The sequence below is a fragment of the Panthera pardus genome, unplaced genomic scaffold, assembly GCF_024362965.1.
Source record: "Panthera pardus isolate Hobbes unplaced genomic scaffold, ASM2436296v1 HiC_scaffold_27, whole genome shotgun sequence".
In the NCBI taxonomy this organism is placed as follows: domain Eukaryota; kingdom Metazoa; phylum Chordata; class Mammalia; order Carnivora; family Felidae; genus Panthera; species Panthera pardus.
This window is the reverse complement of record NW_026526843.1, coordinates 112,017,121-112,029,722: the sequence shown is the minus strand read 5'-3', so window position 1 is coordinate 112,029,722 and position 12,602 is coordinate 112,017,121. Positions and strand designations below refer to the sequence as shown.

Sequence of the window (12,602 nt, the reverse complement as noted above, 5' to 3'; positions counted from 1 at the left end):
TGGGCTGACTGCTCAGAGCCTGGAGCCTGGTTGGGATTCTGAGTATCACTCTCTCTGCCCCACCCCCACTCGCCCTCGGTCTCTCTCTCTCAAAAATAATAAACATTTTTTAAAGTTTTAAATAAAATATTTAATAAAACAAATCAGTAAAGTTCCTCAAACACTACTAGTGAAGGGGAGAGGGGGCGAAGCTGGGTTGGGAAAGGACAATCAGGGCTTCCAGACTGTTTAAGAGTATTTGGAGGATTTCTGGCGCCTGAGTGGCTCAGTCGGTTGAGCTTCAGACTTGGGCTCAGGTCATGGTCTCGAGGTCCATGGGTTCGAGCTCTGCATCAGGCTCTGTGCTGACAGCTCAGAGCCTGGATCCTGCTTTGGATTCTATGTCTCCCTCTCTGTCTGCCCCTCCCCCACTTGTGCTCGCGCTCTCTCGCTCTCTCTCTCTCTCTCTCAAAAATAAACATAAAAAATATTTTTTAAAAAGTGTTTGGAGGCTGGCTGGGGCTGGGAGAGGACACACGTTTTTAAGGCAAAGGGAGGAACACAAACCGCTGAAGGAGAAAGGATCTAACTAGACAATAGAAGGGATGGGAATTGAGATAGAAGAGTTAGGAAAGTGGTGAAAATTGTGAATAATCAGCGAGAGTCACTAGAGTGCCAAGTGAGACAAGTGTCATTGAAGACCTAGAGGAGTCATAACCACTGTTGCATAACGGTGGCCAGCTATGATTTTGCCAGCTATATAGGTAGATCTATAAATATGGATATTTATGATTAAAGCAGTTTGTGGGCTGAGTAGAGGGAAAAAGAGTGAGGCAGTTAAGGGCCTGAGAGAATCTGATTATGGTAATGCACTAAGAGTCTAGTCCACGCAGGGAAGGACTGACAGCAATGTGGAGCTGACAGACTAGAAGAAAGAAAAGAGAACTAAAGACAAAGGGACTATGGGAATAAGGGAGCTGGCACATTGTCACCAGAGTGTGGGGTTGGCATTGGAGACTTCAAAGGGTAAGTAATTCCAGGAGATGATACAGTTTAGGGTCTGACAGCTAAAACAGAGTCAAATGAGATGGGCACCACTGAAATTGGACCTAGCACCCACCAGGCTGGTGCGCGGGACAGTGAGGGCTTTGAACTTGGATGAGCCAATGGAGGCCAAGAAACCAAATCTTCAGCGAATGTGGATGAGTGATCCCAAAGCTAATAGATGACAGCAACAAGGATGGTTGGAGGGTTGTATGGCAAAAATTAGATGAGTTTCAAAGCAAAGGGGAGTTTCTCTCCACCAAGGATGACAGAGTAGTGTCAAGGAAGAAGCAGGAAGGAGCTAGGGACGGTGATGTCACCTTCTGGAAAAATAAACAGAGGCTCCACTCAGTAGGAACTGTATGGAAGCCTGAAGTCTTCATGAAAGCCAATAAATACATTTTTTGAAAAGGAGGAAACACCTTTGAAGGCTGGAGGCATGGAGAGGTTTGTTATGAAACAAGTCTCCCAGAGGATCCTGTGGAAAGAACATTTATGAAATGGGTTGACATCAATGGTGATACTTACCTGCCACATATGTAAGACTTCCTTCCACATTTCAATACTTCATTCCCTTTTTATAACCAGGACAATTACTATGATCCCCTTTCTATAATGAATAACCTGAGGCTTAGAGATGTGAAGTTTCCTGACCAAAGGTACATTAGTTAATATGAGTGGCAAAGTCACTGTAAAACATTTACCCCCAAAGCCAGATTCTTCACCACAAGATGTGGGGTCTTATCCTTATCTTAGTCTATTCATCTATGTAGCTAACAGATAAAAGATATTTTGTGAATACAAAGGGATTACTATGATAACTATTGTATTATTAATCCAAAATTGTTGGGGGGGGGAGTGGATCTAGCAGAAAAACAGATTTGATAAGAGGATTCAGATTGACTGATTTGGGTGGGACAAGAATATCCTCATTCAACAAGTGTTTATTAATGGCCTACTACCAGCATAGCAATAAGGATAAAAAAGAGATGATAAAGAAGTCTGCCATTAAGTAGATGGCTCATGCTCTTTTACAGTCTTTTTATTTTGAAGAATTCTACCTTTCAGAACAATTGTAAAACTGTCTGTTCCCTGGGAAACACAGCCTTCACTGTGGTTTTGGGTGCTCCTGGAGATAAAGCAAAAGTAAAGTGGAATAGGCTGGGCCCTACCTCTGCTTACTGAAAGCCCAACCCCCCCCCCCCCCCCCCCCCCCCGCCCCTGGCTGTATATTTTTGCAGGTGAAGAAACTTGAAGGGCAGAAAGGACAAATAACAAGTCAAGGTTATTCATTTAGTAGATGGTGAAGTTAGAATCTTCATTCCTGTAAGCTCCTGACTGAAATTCTAGGCTCATTTCTATCATACTTGAACCAAATATCCCTTCTCAATAAAGTGTTGACCACCTTCAGGTTCTCACTGACACAAATCCTAGAAAACATTGGTCCTAAGAGGTCTGACTCTAAAAACAGGCAGGAATGTCATTAATGCCACTGAATTGTACCTTTGAAAATAGTTAAAAGGGCAGATTTTTTAATATATATTTTATTACTATTTAAAAAATTAAGAGTAATATACCAAAAACCATTGAATTGTACACTTTAAACACATTAATTACGTAGTATGTGAATTATATCTCAATAAAGCTGTTTGGGTTTATTAAGCTAAAGTCCTGGACCTGAATTGTAAATATACCTCAGGCTGGAAAACTGGAGAGCAGGGAAATCAGAATCATAATCTATCACAATCTGTCCCCAAGTATTCACACAAGTCACTGGAACTAAGTTACTCTTTTCAAAATGGTGGGAGGAGGAATCATGGGTGTCCTTTGCCAACGGATTGCTTGAGACTGTGCTTGTGAAATATGTTCATGAATTGTTTGGAGGGGTAGTTGTTTACTTGACTCATTTTTTTGTTTATTTACATGTTATTATGGGAAAAAATAAAAGTATAGAGCAGCAGACATAAAGTATAACCACCAGCTTGGACAACTGTCAACCCCTGGACAGGCTTGTTTCACCTATATCCCTACCCATTTCCCCCCATCCTGTATTAATTTGAAGCAAATGCCAGACATCCTATCATTTCGTTGGTAAATATCTCAGTACAACTCTCTAAAATATAAGAACTCCTTTAAATACACACAATACTACCACCACAATTTAAAGATTAACAATCCCTATGTCCATCAACACATAAATGGATAAACAAACAGTGGTATGGGGCACCTGGGTGGCTCAGTCAGTTAAGCATCGGACTCTTGATTTCTGCTCAGGTCATGATCTTATGGTTCATGGGTTGGAGCCCCACATCGGGCTCCATGCTGACAATGCAGAGCCTGCTTGGGATTCTTTTTCTCTTTCTCCCTCTCTTTCTCAAAGAAATATTCAGCCTTTTTTAACACAGCCTTTTGTTAAGGCAGAATTTTAAGACAATTCTGACACATGCCACAACATGGATGACCTCAAGGGTATTCGCTAACTGAAATAAGGCAGTCACAAAAAAGACAAATACGGTATAATTCTACTTACATGAAGTTCCTGGAGTAGTCACACTCATAAGAGACAAATTGGTGAGTGCCAGGGGCTGGTGGGAGGAAAGAATGGGGAGTTGTTTAATGCATTTTGCAACTCACAGAGCTCTGGAGATAGTTGCACAACAATGTGAATGCACTTAACGCTACTAAACTGTACACTTAAAAATGGTGAAGATGATACATTTTATGTGTATTCTACAATTAAAATTTTAATGTGACGATTCGTTACTTTCATCAACTATCCATTGCTCAAATTTCCAATTCTTATAAACGTCATACTTTTTCTCCCAATGTTTGCTTGAATTAGTATCCAAATAAAATCCACTGGTTGTCATGGGTTATGTCTCTAAATTCATTTCTAACCTATAGCTTCCCCTTCCCCTCTGTTGCAATTTATTTGAAGAAACAAGGTCGTTTGTCCTGTGGTTTCTCACAGCTTAGATTCTGCTGCCCGCATCCCATGGGGTCCTCTAACGCTTTCCTTAGTCTGCTGTATTCCCTGTAAATTGGTCGTTGGACCTAGAGGCCCGGGGCCAATTTTGATTCGGACTCAGAAAGGGGCTAAAGACCTCCATTTCTGCGTGGACGGCCCAGCGTGGCCTGACAAAGCGAGGCTGAGCCAGCAGCCAAGCTGCTTAGAGTGACAAAGACCCGTTTACACGGCAGGGTCAGTCACCTAGAAACGCTGGGGAAGGAGGAGAGACGACAGGGCGGGACTACGCTGGGAAAAACCTTTGTCCGCTTTCCACGCACGTCATAAAGTTACTGAAATAAACAGCCCACGGGGGCGGGGCCTTTGGTGGAAGTGACGCACGCGCGGCCGGCGGCGGAGCTGCCATAGAGACTGGGAGACGGATAGACAGGCTGCTCGCGGGTCGCATTTCTGGCCATCTCCCCGGGAGACAAGCGTTGTGGAGTCGCTAGCCGGCGGTGCTAGTTAGGGTCTCCGGTGACCCGGACCGCGGTAGCGGCACCGCGGGCGGGATGTTCCGGAGTTTGAGCAGTTGGTTTGGCTTGGAGCAGCCGGCGGCGGGTGGCCGGCAATCTGAGGGAGACAGGCAGCTGGAGGGAGACGCTCCACCCCAGAACTGCTCCGAAGCGGTGACCGAGTCGGTGGAGGGGGAGCCGCAGCAAGCGGGGGACCAGGAGCTCCTTCACCAGGCGAAAGGCCTCGGCAGTGAGTCTCTTCCAGCCCTCGGGACCAGAGAGTGTAGGGGGATGCCCGCTCCCTCCTCTTGACGCCCGGGGCGCAGGCCCGACTGCTTGGGGGGGTGTGGAGCGGGTGGAATGGGAGGAAGGTGTGTCTGTGGGTCCTCTTGGGACGGGAAAGGTTGGTGAGGATCTGGGCAAGGCTGGAGCTTCATCCAGCAGTCAGATTGTGGGCAAGTTCCTGGTGACAGGTCACCGCCTTACGAGGTGTGTAAACATTGGGAGCCAGGGCCTCCGCAAAGCGGTGTGGCTCGACGTCTTTAGGTTTGACAGGGAATCTTTTTTATTCATTTCTTGAGCTTTCACCTCCACACCCCCCACCCCCAGGACGGGGGGCGTTGGGGAGCTTAAGTCGGTTGGAAAAGTGCCCTTTTGCGTCTGTAGCGCCGAGTGTGTTGTCTGAAGTAAATTGCGGGAAGAGTTACCGAAGGCGTCCCTCAGGCTGGTTTAGGTGCAGCGGAATTTTTTTTTAAGGCGGAAAAGTACTTGTCGATTATTGTCTGGGATGCAGGTTTCAGTACCGGATGGCTTGTGGACGATTTCTCATTTAATCTGTTAAACACCTCTGTGAGTTGGGAGAACAAGCCTACAGTTACTGGCTCAAAGCTATGGCAAATGGTAGAAGTGGAATTTGAACCCAGGTCTGTCTCATTTGAAAGGCCGTACCCTTTGCGAGCCACAGTCTAGTTAGGGAGGACAGTGAAAGTAGTAGGCTTGAAAAATAAACACATCACTCTGGTAATTCTGATTCTGGAGACCTTGGCGGGCTTAAATGATCAAAGAAAACATCCTTGAGAAGGTGAGTCCTAAAGCAGGTGGCACTACAAGCGAGAGAACTGTGGCAAAGGTAGATAGTAAATTTAGCAAGCATTTTTAAAGAATCTGCTAAAAGGCAAGAAGAGCATAGGGGAGGCTGGAGTCTGAAAGTGGAGAAACACATGTTAGAATAAGAAAGGCGCTAAACCGGCCACCTGGGTAAGCGTCTTGATTTCAGCTCAGGTCCTGACCTCATAGTTTGTGAGTTCAAGCCCCGAGTCAGGCTCTTTGCTGACAGGAAGGAGCCTACTTGGGATTCTCTCTCTCTCTCTCTCTCTCTCTCTCTCTCTCTCTCTCTCTCCCTCTCTCTCCCTCTCTCCCTCCCTCCCTCCCTCCCCCCCTCCCCTTCCCCGGCTCATGCTTACCCTCTCTTGTTCTCTCTCTTTCTTTCTCATAAATTAATACATGAACATTAAAAGAAGAAAGAAAGGCTGTAACATTCAAAAAGTTTGGGGGAAGGGGCAGGGAAAATAGATCTAATGTAAAATCATGGCAGTACAGAACCTCAGCTCAAGGCCCCCAAACAGTGCACAAAAGAAATAAAACCAAGTGCTGTACAACAAAATCTCTAAAGAGGGAATAACTGTTTCCTGTGTAGAAAATTGAGGAGAAACAAACTTGCCATTTTCAAAAGATGTCAGATGAATTGGACTAGAACTAGAAAGGCTATGTTAGGTAGTTGAGATGGATACAAGTGGGACCATGTTAGGAAAAGCAGGGTATGGGTGTTTACTCCATTTCATACAACATAGAGAGCCATTTTCGTTGATCTTCAGGGAACTAGCAAAAGTCGCTTCTGGGGTGTCTGGGTGGCTCAGTTGGTTAAGCCTCCGACTTGGGCTCAGGTCATGATCTCATGGTTTGTGAGTTCGAGCCCCACATCGAGTTCTCTGCTGCAGCGCAGAGCTAGCTTTGAATCCTGTCTCCCTCTCTCTCTGCTCTTCCCCCACATGCTCTCTCTCAAAAATAAATAAACATTTTTTTAAAAGTCACTTTTTTTTTTTTTTTTAAGTAATCTCTACACCCAACTTGGGGCTTGAACTCTCAACTCTGAGATCAAGAGTCACATGCTGGGAGCGCCTGGGTGGTTCAGTTGGTTAAGCGTCTGACTCTTGTACCCAAGGGATACAGGAATGCTGATGCATAGGGGCACATGTACCCCAATGTTTATAGCAGCACTTTCAACAATAGCCGAATGATGGAAAGAGCCTAAATGTCCATCAACTGATGAATGGATAAAGAAATTGTGGTTTACATACACAATGCAATACTACGTGGCAATGAAAAAGAATGGAATCTGGCCCTTTGTAGCAACGTGGATGGAACTGGAGAGTGTTATGCGAAGTGAAGTAAGTCATACAGAGAAAGACAGATACCATATGTTTTCACTCATATGTGGATCTTGAGAAACTTAAGACTGTGGGGGAGGGGAAGGGGAAAAAATAGTTACAATCAGAGAGGGAGGGAGGCAAACCATAAGAGACTCTGAAATACAGAGAACAAACAGGAATGATGGGAAGCGGGGGAGAGGGGAAAATGGGTGATGGGCGTTGAGGAGGGCACTTGTTGGGATGAGCACTGGCTGTTGTATGGAAGTCAATTTGACAATCAATTATATTAAAAACAGTGAGGACTTTATCATCAACTTGAAACTTCATGTTTGTATTTAGTAACAAAGTCCTGAATATTCTAAAATAGATTTATTTTCAATATGGATGTCTACTTTGGAGCCTAATGCTCCCACCTCTTTCTTTCCTCACCAGACTCTTGGTGTTTGGGGAAGCTAAGGTTAGCTGGAAGTACTACCATGAATCTACCCAAGTGGGAGTCAGGCTCAGAGATGTTTTAATTTCATGTTTGTTTGGTTTTTTTTTAAGTTTATTTATTTTGAGAGGGAAAGAGTAGGGGAGGGGCAGAGAACGAGGAAGACAGAGAATCCCAACTTCCCCACCCACAGGCACATTGCAAATGTCGTTTCCAAATAAGAGAGCTCTTTTGGTTCTGAAATTTATGTGATTTTAAAAAGATGTAAAGGTTCTTGTTTACACACAAACCTTCAGAAAGATAAGAGAGATGATCAGATATTTTCTTATTTCTACGTACTGATCCTAAAAGGTATGTTGTCTTTAAAAAGACTCATTTTTTAAAAACTGAAATGAGGGGCACCTGGGTGGCTCAGTCCATTAAGTGTCAGATTCTTTATTTCAGCTCAGGTCATGATCTCCAGGTTCATGGGATCCAGCGAAGAGTCTGCTTGGGATTTTCTCTCCCTCTCTCTGCCCCTCTCCCACTCTCTCCTTCTGTCTTTCTCTCTCAAATAAATAAACTTTAAAAAAAAAAAAACCTGAAGTTATGGGGCGGCTGGGTGGCTCAGTCGGTTGAGCATCCGACTTCGGCTCTGGTCATGATCTCATGGTTCGTGGGTTCAAGCCCCGCATCGGGCTCCGTGCTGACAGCTCAGAGCCTGGAGCCTGCTTTGGATTCTGTGTCTCCCTTTCTATCTGTTCCTCCCCCACTTGTGCTCTGTCTCTCAAAAATAAAATAAAAGTATTTTTAAAAATAAATAAAATAAAATAAAATAAAATTTAAAAAACCTGAAGTTAAACACCTCTCAGCCTGACAACCACTGAATAGATTCATTTCTTTAGCCTTTTAAAATCTACACGGACTCTTCTGGGAGCCCCATTTGTTCTGTAAACATTTGTTGAGTGCCTGCCTTCAGGGCTGGACTCTAAATACTTCTGGTTCATGGTGATCTATTTGTAAATGTAGGCAACTCACCAGTTACAAGTGGTGGACACCCAGGCCTACATTCCATTCCGTCACCTAAAACCAAACGTTCCCATCCTTGGTCCTCCCTCCTGATAAACTCCAGCCTCCTAGGATCACCTGCTTCAGAAGGAGACAGTTGATAAGGGAACTCACTGAAAAGCGCCTCCCAACCTCCCTGAAGGCCTCATGCCTCAAAGTAACTTATTATTCAGTACAAACTGGTTGTTTGGTTTTTGTTGAAGTCGACCAAATTGAAGGTTTATCTGTACTTTTTTTTTTTAAGAAATTTTTTTTATGTTTTTATTTTATTTTTGAGAAAGAGACACAGTGAGAGCAGGGGAAGGGCAGAGAGAGAAGGAGATAGAATCAGAAGCAGCCTCTAGGCTCCGAGCTGTCAGCACAGAGCCCGACGTGGGGCCCGAACTCACGAACCATGAGATCATGACCTGAACCGAAGTCGGAAGCCCAACCGACTGAGCCACCCCGGCGCCCCTGTACTTTTTTTTTTTTTTTTTAAGAAAAAAAACGTTTTTCTTTGAGAACGTTTCTATTGAGAACGTTCAATACGTGAGTCGTTTGCATAGTTTAAACAAGTGGGAGAGTGGCCAAAAATGAGCTTTGGCTTTTTCAAAACCATCCCTAAGGTCAGTCCATGCCCAGAAATGGAGGAAGGGCCATCATCTCTTCTCCTTTGAAAAGTACTATTAGTAGGGGGTGCCTGGGTGGCTCAGTCAGTTAAGCGTCTGACTCCATTTTGGCTCAGGTCATGATGTCATGGTTCAGTTGGTGAGTTTGAGCCCTGCATTAGGCTCTGCACTGACAGCGCAGAGCCTGCTTGGGATTCTTTCTCCACCCCTCCCCTGTTCTCAATCTCTCTCTCTCTCTCTCTCTCTCTCAAAAGTAAATAAATTTTTTTTAAAAAAAGAAAAATGCTATTAATATTTGCAGTGGAACTATGTTAATTAGGCTATCCTCTTTTTCTGTAGGGAAAGTGCATTTCAAGTTCTAGGTGCCTAACTTGCTTAGTGTACGACTAAAAGGGCTCCAAAAATTAGTGTGTATATAGGAAAATATACGTCTGCTTTGATACAGAAGTAAAATAACCAATTCAGTGCTGATGACAAACTCTGGCTTACCATGAAGAGGACAGTACAAATGGTCAAGAGCTTGGATCCCATGGCTTATGATCAATACTAAACAGAACTGGGGATTTTGGCTTGAAGAAGAAACTTAGGGGCATTGCTCAAAATTCTGAAAGTTTTTTTTCATAGAAAAGTCATTTTATGTTAGTTAAAAGGACAGATCTAAATCTGAGAGGTAGGAATGACAAGGCAAATGAAAAGATTTCCTAATTAGAGGGGATAACAGTAATAATTGGCTACCCGTTGAAGTCACATGCTCCCTATCCCTAGAAGTGGGGCTACATGGATAAGAGGTTCAATTAGGTAACCTCTAAAGTCCTCCAACATGAAGGTTCTAAAATTTTATGAAATACAGTATTTTGCGCCTTAAGAATATTAATTTTCTAAAGCTTTGCCTTAGAAATCACTATCTGCTCATTTTCTTTCCTGTTCTAGCAGCAAGCAAACTCTACCTTCTTCTCTTTCTTCTGATAATTTTAATGCTTTTTCTAACCTTTGAGAACCTTCCCACTTTATCTTTTTTTTTTTTTATGTTTATTTATTTTTGAGAGGGAGAGACAGAATGCGAGCAGGGGAGGGGCAGAGAGAGAGGGAGACACAAATCTGAAGAAGGCTCCAGGCTCTGAGCTATCAGCATAGAGCCTGATGTGGGGCTTGAACTCACAAATTATGAGATCATGACCTGAGCCAAAGTTGGACGTTTAACCAATTGAGCCACTCCGCGCCCCCCACTTTATCATTCCATTTAGTTCTTCAAGCCCTTGTCACTTGCTCATCTGACATGAGGCAGTGTGGGATTTGGGGCACAAGCTTGCCAGTTAGAAGCAGATAGCCTGTGTTTGAGTTTTCTGTACTATTGTCTTTATTGTGATATCAGTTGCAAATTACAGAAAAGTCAGCTGCAAATTACGGAAAATCTAACAGAGGCTTAATAAAACCACCTTGATTGTGTCGGAAGTCCCCAGGACCACCCCCAGCTTTGATAAGCTCCCACCAAACTGGGGTTGTTTTGCCAAGGAGGAAGGGAATAGGCATTGGCTAGGCCATCAGCAGAGTCTGCCACTATCTTAATGGGCAAATCATTTATCCTCTGTGAGCCTTGGCTTACCTATCTGTAAACTGGGCAGATTACACCTATTCTTCCCAGGATGATTATGAGTCTAAAATGAAGGTAAAATGACTGCTTTCAGTGTTTGAAATTTGCCCCCTCCTTTCATAAGGTTGCTTAGTCTTGCTCACTGGACACATTTTATTTAGTCTTCCTTTTCTTTGGTTGCTGCTTCACTTGAGACCTTCTCTTTATGCCTGTGTTCTCGAAATGGACATTGTACTCCTATTACTTCCTGTTAACTCTTATCTTAGTCTCAACTTTTTCTAACCATGTAGTTAAAACTGCCTTTAACTTGGTGTCAGCCGATATGTTAATTTGCAAAACTAATAAGCCACTTCTCATCTTCATGAGCTTTCTTACCTGAAAATCTCCTATCATGCTTTCCCATGCCCCCCCTCCCTCTGACTTCACAATCCAGACCACTCTCTAATTACTCCCTTCTCTGAGTGCTTCTGTTTAATGATTATTCTTGCTCCTCTTGTCTTTGAGTCTTTTATTTGGTTGGAAATGGGCATTCCTTGAGGGCGAGAACTATACTTTCTCCAGTGTTCTCTGTGTTCAGTGTACTGTACCTCATTAAAATCTGAGAATTGAGATATTTATGCTAAAATACCAGATTTTATTTATTTATGTATTTTAAATGTTTATTTTGGAAAGAGCAAGCAGGGGAGGAACAGAGAGAAGGCGAGAGAGGATCTGAAGCAGGCTCTGCACTGACAGCAGCGAGCCCAATGCAGGCCTCAAAACTCGCGAACCACAAGGTCACAACCCGAGCCGAAGTCAAACACTCAACCGACTGAGCCACCCAGGTGCCCCTAAAATACCAGTTTTTATTTATTTATTTATTTATTTTTAATTTTTTTTTTTTTTTTTTTTTTTTTTTTTTTAGTGTTGATTTATTTTTTGAGACAAAGCCTGACTGGGGAAGGGTCAGAGAGAGGGAGACACAGAATCCAAAGCAGGCTCCAGGCTCTGAGCAGTTAGCACAGTGCCTGACGTGGGGCTTGAACTCACGGACCATGAGATCATGACCGGCGCCGAAGTTGGACACTTAACCGACTGAGCCACCCAGGCGCCCCTAAAATACCAGTTTTTAAATGGCAGTACTCCTTGGAGTAGAAATGATGATTCTTTTTTTTTTTTTTTAAGTTTTATTTATTTTGAGAGAGAGAGCAAGAGAATGTCTGTGTTGGAGAGGGGCAGAGAGAGAGGGAGGGAGAATCCAAAGCAGTCTCTGCACTGTCAATGCAGAGCCTGATGCCGGGATGTTGGGCTCAAACTCATGAATCATGAGATCATGACCTAAGTCGAAACCAAGAATTGAAAGCTCAACTGACTGAGCCACCCAGGCGCCCCATAAAAATGATGATTCTAATTAAAAACATTTTCCTGAGGGCTGCCTAGGTGGCTCAGGGCCGCCTAAGTGGCTCAGTCGGTTGAGTGTCCAACTTCGGTTCGGGTCACGATCTTGAGGTTCACAGGTTCGAGCCCCGTGTTGGTCTCTGTGCTGACAGCTCAGAGCCTGGAGTCTGCTTCAGATTCTGGTCTCCCTCTATCTCTGCCCCTCCCGCTTTGCGCTTTGTCTATTTCTCTCTCCAAAATAAACATCAAAAAAATTTTTTTAACATTTTCCTGAGAGAAAATCTTAAAAGGAACCCTGCTCTTTTAGAACTTCAGATTTCTTTGACTCTCTGCAAAGAATATTATTACAAAATAATCTGGCTGTCTACCCAATTTATTGTAAATAGACTAATCATAACCAAACAGAAATGAGGGACTTCCCTAAAACCCTTCCCTAAAACTTACTATGTTGCCCCCCATTTGTCCATTCAACAAGGACTTATTGGTCACTCACTGGGGATACAGTGGTGAATCAGACAGCCTTGGTCCCTGCCCCGGTGGAACTTAGGATGGGCCCTGAGTCTGTCTGGGAAGACAGATCCACCAAGTAATCAATAGAGTGTCATGAATATTGTTGGTTGGGCAACACAGGT

The 12,602-nt window shown here is 43.7% G+C and overlaps 2 protein-coding genes across 2 annotated transcripts in view; one reads left to right on the top strand and one right to left on the bottom strand.

The window, feature by feature from the left end:
• The window catches only part of CTPS2 (CTP synthase 2), a 106,086-nt gene extending 101,863 nt beyond the window's left edge, over positions 1–4,223 (bottom strand). The window contains exons 1-2 of the mRNA XM_019417989.2: positions 3,788–4,223; positions 3,554–3,608 (exon numbers count right to left, since the gene is read on the bottom strand). The gene's annotated coding sequence lies outside the window, so the exon portion shown is untranslated. The remainder of the gene's footprint in view (positions 1–3,553; positions 3,609–3,787) is intronic.
• Positions 4,224–4,388: 165 nt separating this feature from the next.
• Positions 4,389–12,602, top strand: part of SYAP1 (synapse associated protein 1) — a 30,997-nt gene continuing 22,783 nt past the window's right edge. Inside the window, exon 1 of the mRNA XM_019417991.2 lies at positions 4,389–4,735. Coding sequence (XP_019273536.1) covers positions 4,543–4,735 — 193 coding nt within the window. The 5' untranslated portion in view covers positions 4,389–4,542. The remainder of the gene's footprint in view (positions 4,736–12,602) is intronic.